Here is a 21,611-nt window from a genome sequence, read left to right as displayed (position 1 = left end):
GTTGAGCTATTTCAAATCCTAAAAGATGATGCTGTGAAAGCGCTGCACTCAGTATGCCAACAAATTTGGAAAACTGTGTAGTGGCCACAGGACTGGAAAAGGTCAGTTTTCATTACAATCCCAAAGACAGGCAATGCCAAAGAATGCTCAAACTACCACACAATTGCACTCATCTCACATGCTAGTAAAGTAATGCTCAAAATTCTCTAAGCCAGGCTTCAACAATACGTGAACCGTGAACTCCCAGATGTTCAAGCTGGTTTTAGAAAATGCAGAGGAACCAGAGATCAAATTGCCAACTTTCACTGGATCATTGAAAAAGCAAGAGAGTTTCAGAAAAACATCTATCTCTGCTTTATTGACCATGCCAAAGCTTTTGACTATGTGGATCCCAACAAACTGTGGAAAATTCTTCAAGAGATGGAAATACCAGACCACCTGACCTGCCTCCTCAGAAATCTGTATGCAGGTCAGGAAGCAACAGTTAGAACTGGACATAGAACAACGGACTAGTTCCAAATAGGAAAAGGAGTACGTCAAGGCTGTATATTGTCACCCTGCTTATTTAACTTATATGCAGAGTACATCATGAGAAATTCTGGGCTGGAAGAAGGACAAGCTGGAATCAAGATTGCAGGGAGAAATATCAATAACCTCAGATATGCAGATGACACCACCCTTATGGCAGAAAGTGAAGAAGAACTAAAGAGCCTCTTGAAGAAAGTGAAAGAAGAGATTGAAAAAGTTGGCTTAAAGCTCAACATTCAGAAAACTAAGATCATGGCTTCTGGTCCCATCACTTCATAGCAAGTAGATGGGGAAACAGTGGAAACAGTGGCTGACTTTAATTTGGGGGGCTCCAAAATCACTGCATATGGTGATTTCACCCATGAAATTCTCCTTACTTACTTACTCCCTGGAAGGAAATTTATGACCAAACTAGACAGCATATTAAAAAGCAGAGACATTACTTTGTCAACAAATGTTTGTCTAGTCAAGGCTATGTTTTTTCCAGTAGTCATGTATGGATGTGAGAGTTGGACTATAAAGAAAGCTAAGCACCGAAAAGTTGATGCTTTTGAACTGTGGTGTTGGAGAAGACTCTTGAGAGTCCCTTGGACTGCAAGGAGATCCAACCACTCCATCCTAAAGATCAGTCCTGAGTGTTTATCGGAAGGACTGATATTGGACCTGAAACTCCAATATTTTGGCCACGTGATGCGAAGAGCTGACTCACTTGAAAAGACCCTGATGTTGGGAAAAATTGAAGGCAGGAGGAGAAGGGGACGACACAGGATGAGATGGTTAGATGGCATCATTGACTCAATGGACATGAGTTTGGGTAAACTCCTAGAGTTGGTCATGGACAGGGAGGCCTGTCATGCTGCAGTTCATGGGGTTGCAAAGAGTCAGACACGGCTGAGCGACTACACTGAACTGAACTTGGTGTTTTCTTGATTTTTTATATTCCTTAAAGTCTTGCATATCTGCCTTCGCATTTCAAGTAACAATCACCTCCTCTAGTCTTTAGTAACTGACTTTAGGAGAGAAATACCTTCTGACAGTCCTGCAAGGAATTCTGGATCTTTCTCAGTTCTTCTATAAATACGTTTGCTTCACAGTCTTCTCTTTTGAGAGTTCTTAGTTTTATGCCTTCTCTGAATCCAGCTATACTAGGCTGGGTTCCAAGACTCTCCCTCTTGCTTTCCCCGAGGTGGAGCTAAAGCTCAAATCTGTAGCCTCTCAGAGGCCTGCAGACTTGGCCTGCTTTCCTGTGCATGCTCACTGTTAGTCTTGGGAGCACCACTGTGAGGCCGCCTGCAGAGTTGACCTGGTTTACCGCACATGCTCACTAGCTGTCTCAGGAACACGTACTGAGGACCCTCCACAAGGTAAACGTGTGTGTGGGTGAGCCGTGCAAAGCTCTGAGGTTTCCTGTGGCCCACTTGAAGGAATCTGCAGACAGGCATGCCCAGAGGCTTCTGGATGGGCTTCTTGATGGAATGAGAAGCAGTTCTCATTGAAGGAACTTCAACCCTTCAATGCCTCCAAGAGTGTTATCTGCCCCTCTTCCAGCCTGTTCCCATCCACCAGTCATTCAGCTCATGACTCAGGACTCTGGATGGGTTGAAAGACATGAGGATTCTTTGGGAGCATTCTGCACAGCTGGGGGAACTGGGTGCGCCCTCACAAGCTTTCACTTGCCCTCTCAGGAGAAATCGTGGCTTGAGAAAAATGTGTCTTGGCAGTGAACTGTGCTGTCCTGGGGGAGAGGTGATATGGGGTAAACTTGAACTCTTTCTTTTATCCTCTCCAGTGCATCCAAACTCTATTTTTTTTTCCTCCACTGGAATCTGGACTTCCACAGGGCTCTATCATCAGTGGGTGATTGTCCAAGATGGTGTTCTCCAGGGACCCCTGGACTGAATCCAAGAGGAGCTGGACTCAGTTCATAGGCCACTGTAGGGGTCACAGCTGGGACCGAAGTCTGTATACCTATTACCCTACCCAAGGGTGGGATAGACTCCCTACAGTTCCCTTGGAAATGTTTCTGGATCTCACAGCTTTCTCAAAGGCACTTTGGTCGTTGTTGATGCTGTTGTTTAGTCACTCAGTCGTCTTTGCGACCCCATAGCCTGAAGTGCACCAGGCTTCTCTGTCCTTCACTATCTCCGGAGTTTGCTCAAATTCATGTCCAATGAGTCAGTGATGCTATTTTACCATCTTATCCTCTGCCGCCCCCTTTTCCTTTTGCCTTCGATCTTTCCCAACTTTAGGATCTTTTCCAATGAGTCAGTTCTTCATGTCAGGTGGCCCGTGAATGTACGTCAAATTGTTATTGTTTGAGGTGAGACACAAATGAGGGACATATTCATTCACACTGCTGACATCACTCCTCGACTGATTATCTTAACACCACTCGAATCTGTTTAATTTGAGTCACTTCCCATGGCTACTGGCCAGGTCATCATTATCTCTCAATCATTTGACTAGAAAAACCTCCTCAATGACTTCTGACCTCCAATCTTCACCTGTTTTCAAAAGGAAGTCAGAATATATTTCTTAAAATGCACACCTGACTATACTTCACCCCTATTCAAAATGTGTCAGTGTTTCTCCATCGTTCTTAGGATTGAAACTCAAACCCTTCAAGAACTTAAAAGATCTATATAAACTGGTCTTTTCCTTTCTCTTGCTACCTTGCCCCCTTGAATGGACTACATTGCATTTTTAGTTTCTGGAATGTAAACTTTCACCAGCTGTCACACTCACAGTTCTCTCTTCTAACACGTGACCTTAGCCTCATGTCACCCACTGCTACTCCAACCCATTCTCTTACATGAAGTGGCCCTAACTCATCATTTTTCAGATTTTTAAATCCAAGCTTCTTTAAAAAAAATTTCCAAAAGTCCTTCTGTAAGTTTTTTTTTAATATGAACCACTTTTTTTTTAATTTGTTACAATATTGCTTTTGTTTTAAGTTTCAGGGATTGAACCTATACCCCCTACATTGGAAGGCAAACTCTTAACCACTGCCCAGCCAAGGAAGACCCCTTCTACAAGTCTTAGATCAGTGCCCAGCTCCCTGCATCTGTGTGATGTCATAGAGTAGGGAATTGCTACATCACATTGTATTATAATCTGCTATGTTCTTTCCTATATCACCACTTAACCCTCAACTCTTCTAGGCAAAAACTATTTATAGTTTATTAATAAAAATATCTCCAGTCCCTAATTGACTGACACTTGGTAGGCAATTAATATTTAATACATTAAAATATTAATAAATAAATAAATAATCAATTGGTTGATTGAAGAAATAAAAATTATTTCTTTTCCCCCTTGAAAACTGTCGAACTCTGAGGCTATTAGCACAGCTTACACTGATCACTAAAGGACATGTTTCCTCTGCCCAGGGGCTGAACTGACCATGATTATTCCTGGGGTTATGAATTTGCACTTCTATGACTTTTACATGGCACTATTGAAGCATGGTTGGAAAGGAGATTCAATCTTTTGAAAACAGAGTAATGCTAAGTAGCTCAGATGGGAAGCAGCTTTGGTTGGTTGTCTCCCTTCATGTAAAAACGGTACGTCTTTGTTCAGAATCAGGCCATGCTAAAAGGCAATTATGGCCAACATCGAAAACCTGGATTGTGACTTGACTATTAAAACAAGACAGAACACAAATATATTCAATAGTAATATGGTTGTGAGCATGTTTTGCCTTTTAATGACTTAGGCCTCTATTAATGTACAAGAAAAATGGAGAGTATAGCTCCTGCTCACTGAAATAGAGCCGGCGCCCGCTGTTCTCTGTTAGGACAGATGCCTTCTTCCCAACGGCTTTGATGAAGTCACAGCCCAGCTTCTTCATTCAGGAAGATTAGTGTTTATACTCTAGTTGGTCTTGAATCAAAATAGTTCTGATTTGTTAATAATTCACTAACCAAATATTATGACTGAAAAACTGGGACACTGGTAAATAATCAGATGCAGAATGGAACTTCTGTTGCATTTAGCCTGATAAATGGAAATGGAAAATACAAATAAAAAATATAATTTAGCAATTCATTATCTCCTATTAAATACCAGCTGTTTTCAGGGATTTAGGATAGGGTGTTTTGTGTTTCCCCTCACGTTTGGAGAATATGGGGAATAATTGGAAAGCAATGAAGTTATTTCACATTTTTACTAGCAAAAGTAGTGTATGGGATACCAAGGACTCATTTGTTTATTCAATAAATATTTGTTGTGCACCTAGTATTCCCTGACATCTTGCAAACCCAGGGTAGAGTGTATGAACTCAGAGAGCTTACATTTTAAAATGGGAGTGAGGGCGCGAGAAACAACCAAACAGATACATAATGTCAGGTGGTGACTGCCTTGAAGGACAAGGGTAGGGGTCTAGGGGTTCTCTTTCATTTAGGTGCGTAAGGGTGGAGCAAGGCAGACATCAGCTCATGGCATTACTTCCCTTGAGTACTGTCTGTCTATGAAATCTCATTGCACTTTGTGAAATAAAACAAAAGATTACATTTAACCATCTTGTCCTATATTGATTCTTAACTGCAGCTGTCAGAAGTGATTCTGGAGGATAAAACTTGCATTTATTAAGAAATTGCGTGAAGACTACAAAAGAGCTTCATATGTTAGATATCAAACAGTGATTTTTACTCTGGTGTAAATATATCCAACATTTTCTGGTTTGACTAGAAATCACAGTAACTATCATAAGCATGATATATGCAGTTATTTCAGCAAATCAAAGAAACACCAACTTTGCTTACAAAAGATATTACCTCTGAGATGTATATCAACTAATTAAAAACTTATTAGATATGTTAACTACTCCATAGTTACCTTAATTGAATATGCATAATGATAATACATTTTATAAAACTGTAATTTATTGTTTCTATTTATAGTAGAAAATTCTGAGAATCAGAGATGTTAATCTATATGGTAGGGCAGAGACAGTCTTAAACCCAGGCATTTTGGTTCCATATTTCATATTGGTGCTGTCCCACTGTGTGCAAACCAAATCGATGTGAATTATAACAGCAACCCAAAATCCTTTATGTTTTCTGACTTAGGCAGTAAAGACTCCCAGGATAATATGTTATTATTTCTTTCTCTTTTTTTTTTAAACTGTTTGATTAGCATTATTTTCTTCATCAAACCTGCTCTGAATTAAAAACAAAAGTTTAGTTTTTTACACACCCAGGAAAAGTCTTCCTTATAATAGTCAAGGGTGTGGGATGCTAAAGCATCAGCTGAGAGCAGTAATTAATTATAAACGCCTGTGGTGAAGCTCATCTTACATGAAACCGCACTGAAAGTCACAGGGAAGGAAAGAGCTCCCTCTGCTTAGAGAAGCAGGGTGAGTGGTTGAATCAATAGCTGGAGTGTACTCAGTAGAGATTTAAAGACATGAACTAAATCATCCCTACATTTTTCCTGTCCATCTGCCCTAGAGATGGTGAAATATGTTTGACTCTGGGCCTTTCTCTGCTTCCCTTTCTTCCGTTTGCTCTCTTCCTTCATGCCCTCCTGCCTTCTTCCTTCCTTCCACCCTCCCTCCCTTCCTTCCTTCCTTTCTTTGTTCCTTTCTTCTTGTTCTTGTCCTCTTTTTCTTTCTCCTTCTAAGACCAGTTTTAGAGAAAGACATTTTGAATGGTCTTTTGAAATCAATGTTTCTTTTATTGAAAGTTTGGAGTTAACTTTCAATTTCTAGAACACATTTCTATTAAGAAATATGCTAATCTTTCCATATGAAATAGCAATTTCTGTCTTCACTGTGTATTATTTTGAAATGTTCAAAGTCAATAATCAGTTGAAATTGTATATGTGTAGAGATATAAATATTGAAGTAGTGACCTATTTCTTTCACTTCTAAAAACATTTAATACATGAATCAAATTTTATGTTGGATCAATTCTAGGAAAAGTTCACAAAGAAATGTTAGTTTTGACCTATGTTGTTACAAATAAAATCTACCAGATAATTAAAATGATAGAAGGAGAAAAAGCAGAAAATAGAAATTAGATAAACTTGTTACCAAAGTCTCTGGCAGAACCTTGGGTGTGAGCACTGATTCTGAATTCACATACCCAACTTTGAGCAATGATTTGCTGGGATTCCATCTATAATCTCAGAGAGAACACTCAAACCCTTTGATCTTCATGAACCTTTTCTCTAAAACAGGGTGACTTCTTAGTACTTTATCAATACAACAAAAATGAACATAAAGCCCCATGGCAAAGTTATATAAATAAATTAATATTATGATTCAACAGCATCATGTGTTTAAAAAAATCAATCATGGATGAAATTTTCAATATATGATACTTAAAAAAAAATAAAGTGGTATAATTCAATAGTGAATTCCAAGCTAATGATGGGCTTTTAGACTGAGTGTCAAAGTAATATAACTGTGTTAGATTTGGGCAAATGTTCCTTACTTTTGGCATCTGAAAACATAGACATATGCATATACCAAGTTATTAGTTGCCCAGGACTGAAAAGGTAGCATTGGGGTGCCTCTAATTATAATACAACAATTATGTCATAAGTGCTTAAAGCTGGTAATGTTGGTATAGTGCTTAAAACTTGGTAATGAGTGCTTAAAACTTGGCAATGTTAAGCGTAGTTTAATTCTTAGTATCTCTTGGTGGTTCCAGCCTATGTTCAGAACAAAAAGACATAAGATCTCCTTTTATAGGAAATATATGAGTACAATGCCAAAGCCCATCAGATGAACCATCAGAGATGCCTTCCCCTATATTCCATCTATCTTCACATTTTATGAGAACTAAAAGCCTAATCAATAATTTAACAAACTAATGGACATATTTTTAAACACAATGAACTCTTTCTGAAGAGCAGCACACTGATAGGACCACAGAGGCAAAAATGGAAACTAACCACTAATATTTAATGTTTATCTGTGCTGTGGCATGAAGACAGGGCTAGCTCCTTTAAAACAGGATACATTTCTTCTTGCTCTGCAAAGTTATTGTATCTTCCTGTATTTGTTATAATACTGTGCTTTTCCTATGAACCAGGTATCTGACAACTCTGTGAACAATTGCATTTTTAGAGGCACTATAAGGCACAGAATTGATACCCAAATATTTCAAGTGTACTTTAAATAAGAATATATGCTCTAAAAATGATTTTAAATTCCAATTTAAGCTACTACACTTGATTTTCTGGTTATGGATATTAGCATCCATACAATTTACAGTGCCATTGTGTTTGTCATACAAGTAGGAAAAGCCAGAAAACTGTTCTGGTATTGGCAGTCTAAAAATATTTTTGCTCAATTTAGAGAAAGTTGATGCTTCATTTTCTGGATAAAATAAAGCCTTTGTTTTTGTTTTTGTTTTTTCCCACTTTTTTCCCTTATCCTTTCTACTTAATAAGAGAGACAAAATAAAATGATATACAAAACAATTGAATGACTTGCAGCTAAAGACTCAGAAGAGCAGTCACTTGCCCACATTTACAGAATAATATTTTGTTTGTTGCTGCAACAGGCTGTGCTTTTACCCACATTTAAAAATTAGCCTCCCCATGGCTCAGCAGGGGAAGAATTCACCTGCAATTCAGGAGACACAGATTCGATCCCTGGATTCAGGATAAGATCCCCTGGAGGAGGAAATGACAACCCCCTTCAGTATTCTTGCCTGGGAAATTCCATGAACAGAGAACCCCGGGGGTTACAGTCCAGATGGTCACAGAATCAGACACAACTGAGCACGTGCATGATGAAATGAAAGGTTACCCTTTAGAGTCCCATTATTTTTATCCAATTCCCTGTTACCAACATTTATATATCACTTTATTTAAAACCTCCTCTTTCTTTGAACAGTAGATACCTCCTTCCATAGATTTATTCCAGGTCATGATTTTCCTAAATTTGGTGCATGTGTATTGCACTTGACATTGAGAAACTCTGTTTTATGTTTTTAATGAATAATTAGACTATGAGAGTACCTTCCAGCTTGATTTTAATTTTTACAACAGATTAAAGGAAGAATTTAGATTTCATTCATGTTTGGTTATAATAGAGTTGAGAGTGTGGAGAGCGAGGGAGAGACACATGTCTCAGAGACAGTGACAAGGTGCAGGTGGCCCAGAGGCCAGCCTGGTGGCAGAGGCCTGGCCTCAGTGACCCCTCTGGAAGACTTGCCAACAGGGGCCTACTGACATCAGCATTGGATATCTCATTCTTAAACTCATCCGTTGAACATGATGTCTATGAATGGTAAAGCGCTGCTTGTCTGAATCCACGCAAATCTCTGAGCTACAGTATTTCCAGGTCCAGTTGGTTTGCATTTGTAAACCATTTGCAGCATGTATCACAGTCATATCTTTTCTAGATGATGCTTTGGGAAGTATTGGGCAAGAGTAGTTTTACTATATCCTTAAGGAAATAACAATCAGAATAAAAGCACAGGATAAGTGGAGGAATATATTGTTTAGTTGCAAAGTCGTGTCCGACTCCCCATGGACTATAGCCCTCCAGGCTGCTCTGTCCATGGGATTTCCCAAGCAAAAATACTGGAGTGTGTTGCCATCTCCTTCTCCAGGGGATCTTCCTGACCCAGGGATCAAACTCACATCCCCTGCATTGGCAGGCAGATTTTTTACCACTGAACCATCAGGGAAGCCTGTGGTGAACATACACTGTCATGTAAAAAACAGTAGCAATATATTATGTCTGTAAAAATTTATTTACAACTATTTTATACTGAATTTCTTTTGACATTCCTTATCTATGCTTCTGAAAACATCCACTATTAATTTGTCTTACTCTTCCTCCATGCTTTGAATAGTTTTTTTTTTTTTTTTAATAAACAAGACATGTGGCCAGAAATCCTAAAACTAAAATGTTCTGTCTGCTCAATAGGCACTTTTAGCAACCCATATATGCACAGTTAAGCTGTGCTTACAGAATTTTTCTTCTTAAAGTGCAGTCAGTTGACCATGTACCAGCACTAATTTATTTCTAACCAGTAAAACATGCACACATGCTGCCCGGTACACAGCTATTGGAACTGTTGTGGCCAGGTTGCTCGCCTTTTTTCTCAGCAATGGGACATTTAAATGCAGAGGCGTGCCTCAGCTTAGAACCACACAATGTCTCCAGACTGCTTTCTTCCAAACGTGCATTTTCCATTAGCCTTGCATCCGTGTTTTACTTCCTTCAGAAAGCACAACTTGTTCTCCTAAGGAAATTCTGGATAAACGACAAAATTAGTAGGCCACAAAATCTTTTAAGAGATTATGGCAATGCCCACTCTATAGTACACATCTGCTCATGATATAAAAATAATTTTTACCATATTCTCCAAGTAGTATTTTTTATTTATGGATTTTTGTCGGATTTTAGATGACAGGTGCCTTAAAATTCCATTTTAAAATAACAGTGCTAGAGGGCAGGTGGGAGATTTCTAGGACCTTATAATATTTCTTCAGACATTTGCCTGCAGCCTGGTTTTTCATAATAATTTCAGTCCTGAGGAACTATAATTATCCTGGACAATTCTACTTATACTGTCTTATTTCTTAATTACAGTAGTGACATGAGATAAATGTACACTTATTGGGATCAAATGCATATTATTTTGTGGTGATTACAAAGGTGTTTTCATGACAGCAATTGCAATTATATGGTCATCAACTAGTGATACTATGTTATGTTCTAAAAAATCTATAATTAAGTCCTGCCAAGAGGGCACTTTCTATTTGGGGGAAAAAAAAATGAGCTTAAAAGTGAGAGAGAGTTTGACCAATGTAAAGACCCTGAACCTGTTCAAATGATTCCACATGAATCTCAAAATCATTGTATCAACTAACATTTGAGGAATTTAATTTAAATTTATATCTAAACAAGCTTTGTAAAGAATATTCTTTAAAATGATTTTTCTCTCTTTTGACCTTTAAAATAAAAAGCTTTGAATACACCCCGGGGGGTTGGAGGGCAGGTAGAAATGGACTGGAAATATAATAGGTGTAATACTGCCTTCAAAGATAAATTTGTAGCCTATCTGTAAAATTCTTTTCAAATGCTATAACTTGTTGTCTTAAAAATAATCGTGTGAGTCCAAAAATAATTTATGTTCTGTTGTCATTCTGAGTTAAAAAAGAAAACCTTTATGTTGCCAAGATAATACCTAGATTTTCTACTTTCTTCTATAGAAGTTGATATTTTGGTCTTTTATTTTCAAAAGGCAAAAGTAAAGCAATGATGGATGTCAAACTCTATACATAAAACTGTTTAGGTGAAGGTTTGGGGTATATCATGTATCAGCTTTGCCTAGGTTTTAAATTCTGCTCTGCCGTTGAATATGGGACCTGAACAAATTATTTAACTATGCCTCAGTCCATGGGATTGCTAAGAGTAGGACACGACTGAGTGACTTCACTTTCACTTTTCACCTTCATGCATTGGAGAAGGAAATGGCAACCCACTCCAGTGTTCTTGCCTGGAGAATCCCAGGGACGGGGGAGCCTGGTGGGCTGCCGTCTATGGGGTCGCACAGAGTTGGACACGACTGAAGTGACTTAGCAGCAGCAGCAGCAGTGGTTTCTTCATCTGTCGAAGGGGACAATAACCATACCTGCCTTATAAGGCTGTGGTGAGGACTTAATCGTTTCATACACGTAAAGGGCTTAGAGTTATGCCTAACACATAGTAAGCGTTATATACTTGATGGTGATATTTTATGCAGTTCAGGATTTTGAGGAGAATAGTCCAAGTTCTCCCACTCTCCTCCCTGCCTTCAGCCATGGTGAGGAGTATCTTTAACCAGCTTAGTGGACTGTCCTCAGAAGATCCTTTTCAGCCTTCTAGTAAAGAGCATTCCATGAATCTGATACCTTTGACTTACAGCTTATACTACCTTACCAGAGTGCTATTTTCTTAATTCTTGTGCAAGCTAAAGCTCTATTTTTTTCTAGTTTTATTGAGATATGATTGCCATACTGCATTGTTTAAGTTCAAGGTGTTTTAAAAATAAAATAAAATTAAAAAAAAAAGTTCAAGGTGTACAGCACAATGACTTGACTTAACATACATTATGAAATGATTACCACAAGAATTTTAGTGACTATCCATTATTTTATATGGACACAAAATTAAAGAAATTAGAAAAGAAATATTTTCTCCTCGTGATGAGAACTTATAATTTACTCTCTTTACAAGTTTCATGCATAACATACAGAAGTGTTAATTGTATTTATCATGTTGTACATTATATCCTTTGTAGTTATTGATCTTGTAACTGGAAGTTTATACCTTTTGACTACCTTCATCCACTCCCTCCTCCCTCTTCCCACCCCCTCGCCTCTGGTTGCCACAAATCTGATCTCTTTTTCTGTGAGATTTTATATTTGTTTGTTTGTTTTTGACATATAATTGATGTACCACATATCTTAGTCTCTGGTATACAACATAGTGATTCATTATTTCTATACATTTTTTTTTGCTTTTTTTAAATTTTTTTAAATATAAATTTATTTATTTTAATTGGAGAGGGAGAGGGTGGGATGATTTGGGAGAATGGCATTGAAACATGTATAATATCATATATTTCTATACATTTTTAAAGGACCACCACAATATGTCTAGTTACTATCTACCACCATACAAAGGTATTACATATTTATTGACTATATTCCCCACACTGTATATTTCATGAGTCATTGATTTTGCAACTAGAAGTTTGTACCTTCTAATCTCTCTCACTTATTTCTCTTCCCCCTGAGCCCTCTTATCTCTGGCCAACACCTTCTTGTTTTGTATATCTGTGACCCTTGTTTCTGTTTTGTTATGTTTGTTCATTTGTTTTGTGTTTTAGATTCCACATGTAAGTGAAATCATACAGCATTTGTCTTTCTCTGTCTGATTTATTTCAGTCAATATAATACTCTCTAAGTCCATCCATATCACAAATGGCAAGATTTCATTCCTTTTATGGCTAAGTAATATTCCATAATATATATGTGTTACCATATATATATAGCATCTTCTTTATCCATTCATCTAATGATCGGCATTCAGGTTGCTTCCATATCTTGACTATTATAGATAACACTGCAAAAAAGATAGGCATGCATGTATCTTTTCTAACTTGTGCTTTCATTTTCATCATATACATACCCCAGAGTAGAATTGCTGGATCATGGTAGTTATCTTTTTAATTTTTTGAAGAACCTCCATACTGTTTCTCACAGTAGCTGCACCAATTTACATTCCTAGCAATATAGCATGAGGATTCTCTTTTCTCCACATCCTATCCAACACTTGTTATTTATTGTCTCTTTTTATAATAGTCATTCTGACAGGTTTGAGATGATATCTTACTGTGGTTTTCATTTGCGTGTCCCTAATAATGACTAGAGATCACTTCAAGAAAATTAGAGATACCAAGGGAACATTTCATGCAAAGATAGGCTCGATAAAGGACAGAAATGGTATAGACCTAAGAGAAGCAGAAAATATTAAGAAGAGGTGTCGAGAATACACAGAAGAACTGTACAAAAAAGATTTTCACGACCCACATAATCATGATGGTGTGATCACTGACTTAGAGCCAGACATCCTGGAATGTGAAGTCAAGAGGGCCTTAGAAAGCATCACTACAAACAAAGCTAGTGGAAGTGATGGAATTCCAGTTGAGCTATTTCAATCCTGAAAGATGATGCTGTGAAAGTGCTGCACTCAATATGCCAACAAATTTGGAAAACTCAGCAGTGGCCACAGGACTGGAAAAGGCCAGTTTTCATTCCAATCCCAAAGAAAGGCAATGCCAAAGAATGCTCAAACTACCACACAATTGCACTCATCTCACACGCTAGTAAAGTAATGCTCAAAATTCTCCAAGCCAGGCTTCAGCAATACGTGAACCGTGAACTTCCAGATGTTCAAGCTGGTTTTAGAAAAGGCAGAGGAACCAGAGATCAAATTGCCAACATCCACTGGATCATGGAAAAAGCAAGAGAGTTCCAGAAAAACATCTGTTTCTGCTTTATTGACCATGCCAAAGCCTTTGACTGTGTGGATCACAATCAACTGTGGAAAATTCTGAAAGAGATGGGAATACCAGACCACCTGACCTGCCTCTTGAGAAACCTGTATGCAGGTCAGGAAGCAACAGTTAGAACTGGACATGGAACAACAGACTGGATCCAAATAGGAAAAGGAGTATATTAAGGCTATATATTGTCACCTTGCTTATTTAACTTATATGCAGAGTACATCATGAGAAATGCTGGGCTGGAAGAAGGACAAGCTGGAATCAAGATTGCCGGGAGAAATATCAATCACCTCAGATATGCAGATGACACCACCCTTATGGCAGAAAGTGAAGAGGAACTAAAAAGCCTCTTGAGGAAGGTGAAAGAGGAGAGTGAAAAAGTTGGCTTAAAACTCAACATTCAGAAAACGAAGATCATGGCATCTGGTCCCATCACTTTATGGGAAATAGATGGGGAAACAGTGGAAACAGTGTCAGACTTTGTTTTTGGGGGCTCCAAAATCACTGCAGATGGTCACTGCAGCGATGAAATTAAAAAACGCTTACTCCTTGGGAGGAAAGTTATGACCAACCTAGATAGCATATTGAAAAGCAGAGACATTACTTTGCCAACAAAGGTCCATCTAATATGGATGTGAGAGTTGGACTGTGAAGAAAGCTGAGCGCCAAAGAATTGATTCTTTTGAACTGTGGTGTTGAAGAAGACTCTTAAGAGTCCCTTGGACTGTAGGGAGATCCAACCAGTCCATTCTGAAGGAGATCAGCCTTGGGATTTCTTTGGAAGGAATGATGCTAAAGCTGAAACTCCAGTACTTTGGCCATCTCATGAGGAGAGTTGACTCATTGGAAAAGACTCTCATGCTGAGAGGGATTGGGGGCAGGAGGAGAAGGTGATGACAGTTGATGAGATGGCTGGATGGCATCACTGACTCGATGGACGTGAGTCTGAGTGAACTCCAGGAGTTGGTGATGGACAGGGAGGCCTGGCGTGCTGCGGTTCATGGGGTCGCAAAGAGTCCGACACAACTGAGCGACTGAACTGAACTGAATAATGATGTACGGAGAAGGTAATGGCACCCCACTCCAGTACTCTTGTCTGGAAAATCCCATGGACGGAGGAGCCTGGTAGGCTGCAGTCCATGGGGTCGCTAAGAGTCTGACACGACTGAGCGACGTCACTTTCACTTTCACTTGCATGCATTGGAGAAGGAAATGGCAACCCACTCCAGTGTTCTTGTATGGAGAATCCCAGGGATGGGGGAGCCTGGTGGGCTTCCGTCTATGGGGTTGCACAGAGTCGGACACAACTAAAGTGATTTAGCAGCAGCAGCAGCAGCAATAATGATGCAAAGCATTCTTTCATGTGCTTCTTGGCTATCTATGAGTCTTCTTCCAAAAATCATGTCTATATAGACCCACTGTCCATTTTTTAAGTGGGTTGTTTGGACTTTTTTGGTGTTTTTTTGTTGTTGTTTGAATTCTTCATATACTTTAGATCAGTCAGTTCAGTTCACGCGTGCAGTTGTGTCCAACTCTTTGTGACCTCATTGACTGCAGCATGCCAGGCTTCACTGTCCATCAACAGCTCCCAGAGCTTGTTCAAACTCATGTCCATCAAGCCCGTGATGCCAACCAACAATGTTCTGTAGTCCCCTTCTCCTTTTACCTTCAATCTTTCACAGCATCAGGGTCTTTCTCATGAGTCAGCTCTTTGCATCTGGTGGCCAAACTATTGGAGCTTCAACTTCAACATCAGTCCTTCCAAAGTATATTCAGGACTGATTTCCTTTAGAATTGACTAGTTGGATCTCCTTGCTGTCCAAGGAACTCCCAAGAGTCTTCCCAACACCACAGTTCAAAAGCATTAATTCTTCAGTACTCAGGTTTCTTTATGGTCCAACTCTCACATCCATACATGACTACTGAAAAAACCATAGCTTTGACTAGATGGACTTTTGTTGGCAAAGTAATGTCTCTGCTTTTTAATATGCTGTCTAGGTTGGTCATAGCTTTTCTTCCAAGGGGTAAGCATCTTTTAATTTCACAGCTGCAGTCACTACCTGCAATGATTTTGGAGCCCCAAAATGTAAAGTCTCTCACTGTTTCTATTGTTTCCCAATCTATTTACCATGAAGTGATGGGACCAGATGCTATGATCTTAGTTTTTTGAATGCTGAGTTTCAAGCCAGGTTTTTACTTTCCTCTTTCATTTTCATCAAAAGGCTAAGAAGAAGGAAAAAAGAAAAAGAAAAAAAAAAAGGCTCTTCAGTTCTTCTTCGCTTTCCATAAGGGTGATGTCATCTGCATATCTCAGGTTATTGATATTTCTCCCGGCAATCTTGATTCCAGCTTGTGCTTCATCAGGCCCAGCATTTCACATGATGTACTCTGCATATAAGTCAGATAAGCAAGGTGACAATACACAGGTTTGACGTTCTCCTTTTTCAATTTGAAACCAGTCTATTGTTCCATGTCCTGCTGTAACTGTTGCTTCCTGACCTGCATACAGATTTCTCAGGAGGCAGGTAAGGTGGTCTGATGAATTTTCCACAGTTTGTTGTTGTCCACACAGTCAAAGGCTATGACATAGTCAGTGAAGCAGAAGTAGATGTTTTTCTGGAATTATCTTGGTTTTTCTATGATGCAACGAATGTTGGCAATTTGATATCTGATCTCTACCTTTTCAAAATACAGCTCAAACATCTGGAAGCTCTCAGTTCATGTAGTGTTGAAGTCTAGCTTGGAGAATTTTGAGCATTGTTTTGCTAGTGTGTGGGATGAGTGCAATTGTGCAGTACTTTGAACAATTTTTGGCATTGCCTTTCCTTGGGATTGGAATGAAAACTGACCTTTTCGTCTTGTGACCACTACTGAGTTTTCCAAATTTGCTGGCATAATGAGCGTGACACTTAATCTTTTGAGTGCAAATTTGCTGGCATACTGAGTGCAACAGCATCATCTTTTAGAATTTGAAATAGCTCAACTGGAATTCCATCCCCTCCACTAGCTTTGTTTGTAGTGACCTTCCTAAGTAGACTTCACATTCCAGGATGTCTGGCTCTAGGTGAGTGATCACACCATCATGGTTATCTTGGTCATGAAGATCTTTTTTGTATAGTTCTTCTGTGTATTCTTGCCACCTCTTCTTCATATCAGTTGACATCTTTTTTGGTGTTAATTCTAGAAGGTCTTGTAGGTCTTAACTGAACCATTCAACTTCAACTTTTTTGGCATTAGTGATTGGGGTATAGACTTGGATTACTATGCTATTGAATGGTTTGCCTTGGAAACAAAGAGAGATCATTCTATTGTTTTTGAGATTGCACCCAAGTACTGCATTTCAGGCTCTTTTGTTGACTATGAGGGCTAATCCATTTCTTCTAAGGGATTCTTGTCCACAGTAGTAAATATAATGATCATCTGAATTAAATTCACCCATTTCAGTCGATTTTAGTTCACTGATTCCTAAAATGTCAATGTTCACTCTTGCCATCTCCTATTTGATCACTTCCAATTCGCCTTGATTCATGGACATAACATTCCAGGTTCCTATGCAGTATTGTTCTTTACAGCATCAGACTTTACTTCTATCATCAGTCACATCCACAACTAGGCTTTGCTTTTGCTTTGGCTCAGCCTCTTCATTCTTTCTGAAGCTGTTTCTCCAATAGCATATTGGGCACCTACCGACCTGGGGAGTTCATCTTGCGGTGTCATCTTTTTGCCTTTCCATACTGTTCATGGGGTTCTCAAGGAAAGAATGCCGAAGTGGTTTGCCATTCCCTTCTCCATTGGACCACATTTTGTCAGACCTCTCCACCAATACCCATCAGTCTTGGGTGGCCCTACATGGCATGGCTCATAGTTTCATTGAGTTAGATAGTAATTCATATTTTAGATAGTAACCCAATAAAGCTCTACTATTTTTAAGGTGAAAGATGTCTTCCCTACATGATATTACTCTTACTTTTCTCATGAAGTTAATGAAATAATTGTATTCGTTGTTCCAAAATATATATGTAAATAGTAAATAATAAAATGTATTTTTAAAATGCTTACATGTGTATATGAGGTTGAGGAACAAGTAGAAGTATTGTCTATGGTAGAAAATGATGAGCTCCCTTTTTAATGAGTTGCATTTGTAATTTCTTCAGTTTAGACCAAGATTATGCAAGTTCTCTTTTATTTGGTATTATTTTTTTCATTCCAGCTGCAATCCTTGATGAGTTGTATATAAGATTATATCTTTAATCACATTCAAATTTTTGTTGCTCTCTCAAGAGCAATCAATCTAGATTTTTACTTTTTCCTAGACTCTGATCCACAATACCCAAATGCTGCAATATATTTAAAGTTAATCCTGAGAAAAGAAAAGTTATAAAAAAGTAATAAGTATGGAAGAGTAGTTGGCTAAAGGCAATCAGTGGCTGTGCAAACATTAACAGTTTCTTTATTGCAGTAAAAATTCCTCATTAGACCACAAAAAGATAAGTATTCTTAAGTTTGATTTCATTTCAACCCATATACATATATAGACTAAAAAAGTTCTGAAACAATTGTTTAATTTTAAAACTGGAATGATTCTGGTTCTTTGCTAGTCTGGAAGTTATTAGATTATTGAATTTGATAGTGTTGATTCCACAATGAGGAAAAAAGCTAATATGTAAAGTAACACTATACTTTTAATGAACAATGAGGTTGGCTTATCCCAATTTCAATTTTTATTTTTAGAGTGAGTTTAAAAGTGACTTTGAAATAGAAATCATATGTGTGACTTTCTACCAGTATTCAGTTCAGTTCAGCCTCTCAGTCGTGTCCGACTCTTTGCGACCCCATGAACCGCAACACTCCAGGCCTCCCTGTCCATCACCAACTCCCAGAGTTCACTCAAACTCACATCCATTGAGTCAGTGATGCCATCCAGCCATCTCATCTTCTGTCATCCCCTTCTCCTCCTGCCCCCAATCCCTCCCAGCATCAGAGTCTTTTCCAATGAGTCAACTCTTCGCATGAGGTGGCCAAAGTACTGGAGTTTCAGCTTTAGCTTGCAAACTGCCATAACAAGACATTACAGACTGGGTGGTTTAAACAACATACATTTATTTTCTCAGTTTTTGAGGTTACAAGTCCATGATGGAGGTGCCAGAAAATTCAGTTTTTTCCTGACTTAAAGACAGCCACTTTCTGGCTGTGTTCCCAATTGGCCTCTCTTCTGTGCATTGCAGGAGGGAGGGAGTGAAAGAGAGAGACAGAGAGAAAAGGAGAGAGAGGCGGGGAATGCACTGTGGTATTTGTTTTCTTATAAGACCACCAGACCATCAATCTAGGATCCTTATGACTTCATTTAAGCTGAATTACCTCCCTAAAGAACCTACCTCTGAATACAGTCACATTGGGAGTTACAGTTTCAACATGTGAATGTGGAGGGCGGGACTACGATTCAGTCCCTAATACCACCTAAAATGATAATTGTACTTCTTATAAAATTCCACGTTTAGGTGAAGTTCTTCTTAGAGCTTCCATGCCACTTTTGAGCATATGCATATGATATTTCTGGTCATTTTTATTTTTCAGATCAGCATTTTCATGACCCATCTGTCAAACTATGGGAATGACCGCCTAGGGTTGTACACCTTTGTGAACCTGGCCAACTTCGTTCAGAGCTGGACCAACCTGAAATTGCAAACTCTGCCTCCAGTGCAACTAGCGCACAAGTACTTTGAGCTCTTCCCTGAGCAAAAAGATCCTCTCTGGCAGGTAACACTGAACATTCTCTCCTGGGGTGAAAGAAAAAAACTAGCAATTTGTGAGCGCTGAATTGATGTTGGAAACTCTGCTGGAAATACTATAGCTGGCATTTAACACAAACTTCTTTTTTATCCACTAGTTGTATTCTCTTCAATAATGCTTTATATTTGTTTTGTGGATTATTTGCATTTGGGGTTTGTTTTTCTGGGGTTTTGTTTGTTAGTCAGTTGGTTTGGAAGTTTTGCCTAGAGGATATTGTTTCATTGTTGGTATTTTCTCAGAGCTAATCGTTTTGACTTGCATTTAGCGTGGCCACTGACTAGCAGGAAAAATGGTTAGGTGTTAGGTAGCTAGTGTTGCGGAGAAGGCAATGGCACCCCACTCCAGTACTCTTGCCTGGAAAATCCCATGGACGGAGGAGCCTGGTGGGCTATAGTCCACAAGGTCGCTGAGTCGGAAACGACTGAGCGACTTCCCTTTCACTTTTCACTCTCATGCATTGGAGAAGGAAATGGCAACCCACTCCAGTGTTCTTGCCTAGAGAATCCCAGGGACGGGGGAGCCTGGTAGGAGGCCATCTATGGGGTCGCAGAGAGTCGGACACGACTGAAGCGACTTAGCAGCTTAGCAGCAGCTAGTGTTGAGGCAGTCCAAGTGCAGGTTGGAAAAGAATTTCCAGACATAGAACATTTCAGAAAGGAGGAAGTTTATCAAGAAAAAACAGCAGAGATAAAGTGGGCACTGCGAGCACAGTGGGCCAACACTTCCTGCCAGGCCTGGGAGAGTCAACCATTTTTGTGAGTTAATAGCCAGTTTTTATAGCCTCAGGACAAAGGAAATTCCTGCTGGATGGTTTGCATTAGGTGATTGGTTGGGGTGCTATAGCGTGTTTACTGAAGTCGGCATCTTTGCCTAACTGGGAGTCAGCAAGCTTGTTAGTGATTACCAGGGGGCTTTTGGTAACAGTTACAAAGGGGCTTAGTCAGCTTTGGAGGTGACCTTGGTTCTGGGCTCTGCTTCTGTGGCCTTGGTGCAAGGCCTCGCATCTGTGGCTCTGGGGCAGGACCTATCATCTAAGAAGATGGACTTCCCAAGTGGCTCAGCAGAAAAGAACCTGTCTGCAATGCAGGTGCCACAGGAGACACGGGTTGATCCCTGGGTTGGGAAGATCCCTGGAGGAGGAAAGGGCAACCCACTCCAGCATTGTTGCTGGGAAAATCCCATGGACAGAGGAGCCTGGTAGGCAGTCCATGGATAGCGTTGCAAAGAGTCGATCACAACTGAGCATCTGACCACACAGAGTACATGTCTAGGAAGACGGAAATCAAGGGCCACCATAATCTAAATGCCTATAACTAGACCTTGATATGTACGTGTACAGCACAGATAGTCTAAATAGAAAAGGAAAGGCAATTTTTGCTTCAAGCCCATACAGATTCTATCTATTGATAAAGAATTGTCAGTTTTAATTCAACTTTTTGTGGGAGCCACCTGAGCCTCAGGGCATGAAAATGTAAACTAGCTGCTTCTTACCATTTATCTAGAAAAATGCTACCTTCTACTTTCTTGGTTCTTTATGCATCAGATTACATTGACCCACACAATCAATAAGCTGACTGCAGAGAGCAGATCAGATGGTCCCCTGCTAAGTAGTCAGTAGAGGAGTAGCATCCTCATTAATGAGAAATCACTGTGAAACACACTTTTTACCATTTCCTCTCCCTCTCTTGTGTTTCTCTTTATTCCATAATTCATGTTACATGCCCTTCTGTGTCTATATGGTAAAAAAAAAAAAAAATCCTCCATATGTTTATTGAGCATCTCCTATGTATAAGGCAAGGCTAATTGCTCTAGAAAATTCAAAGAAGAATAAAATGCAGTGCTTTCTCTCAAAGTCAATAGAACATTTTCTTGTTATTTTTATTCAGTGTTACATATTTTTAAATCTGTTTTAAAACAGCTACTGTAAGTCATACTTTATTTTAATGATTTATTCAGCAGTTTGGTGTATATGTTAAGCAGACAGATAAATAAAAACATAGTTTTTATAATGTGTATAGTCATACTACACAGATGTTGAATTTCATAAAGGCAAAACCTTGTGTCCCATAAATGGTAGTTAAAAGTGCTCACATACTTATAAACTTGACAAATCATTGATGGTAAATCAATTCTTTTCTCACATATTTTTATTTATAAGATATCTATAATTCATGGTACAGGAACAATAAAAAGTAGCCAACTTAACAAAGGTCATAGATGATCTAAAAATGAGTCAGTGGCCCCAAACTCTACTATCTTCAGAGGGGAAAA

The 21,611-nt window shown here is 39.0% G+C and overlaps 1 protein-coding gene across 2 annotated transcripts in view; it reads left to right on the top strand.

Moving 5' to 3' along the window:
- LOC129657645 (bifunctional heparan sulfate N-deacetylase/N-sulfotransferase 4) overlaps positions 1-21,611 on the top strand; it is a 284,882-nt gene that overhangs the window by 223,211 nt on the left and 40,060 nt on the right. For both annotated transcript variants that reach the window (XM_055588031.1, XM_055588030.1), the window contains exon 6: positions 19,125-19,307. In XM_055588031.1, coding sequence (XP_055444006.1) covers positions 19,125-19,307 — 183 coding nt within the window. The remainder of the gene's footprint in view (positions 1-19,124; positions 19,308-21,611) is intronic.

Source organism: Bubalus kerabau, chromosome 7 (genome assembly GCF_029407905.1).
Source record: "Bubalus kerabau isolate K-KA32 ecotype Philippines breed swamp buffalo chromosome 7, PCC_UOA_SB_1v2, whole genome shotgun sequence".
In the NCBI taxonomy this organism is placed as follows: Eukaryota; Metazoa; Chordata; class Mammalia; order Artiodactyla; family Bovidae; genus Bubalus; species Bubalus kerabau.
Note: the sequence above shows the minus strand (reverse complement) of the source record. Positions and strands in the feature narration are given on the sequence as shown.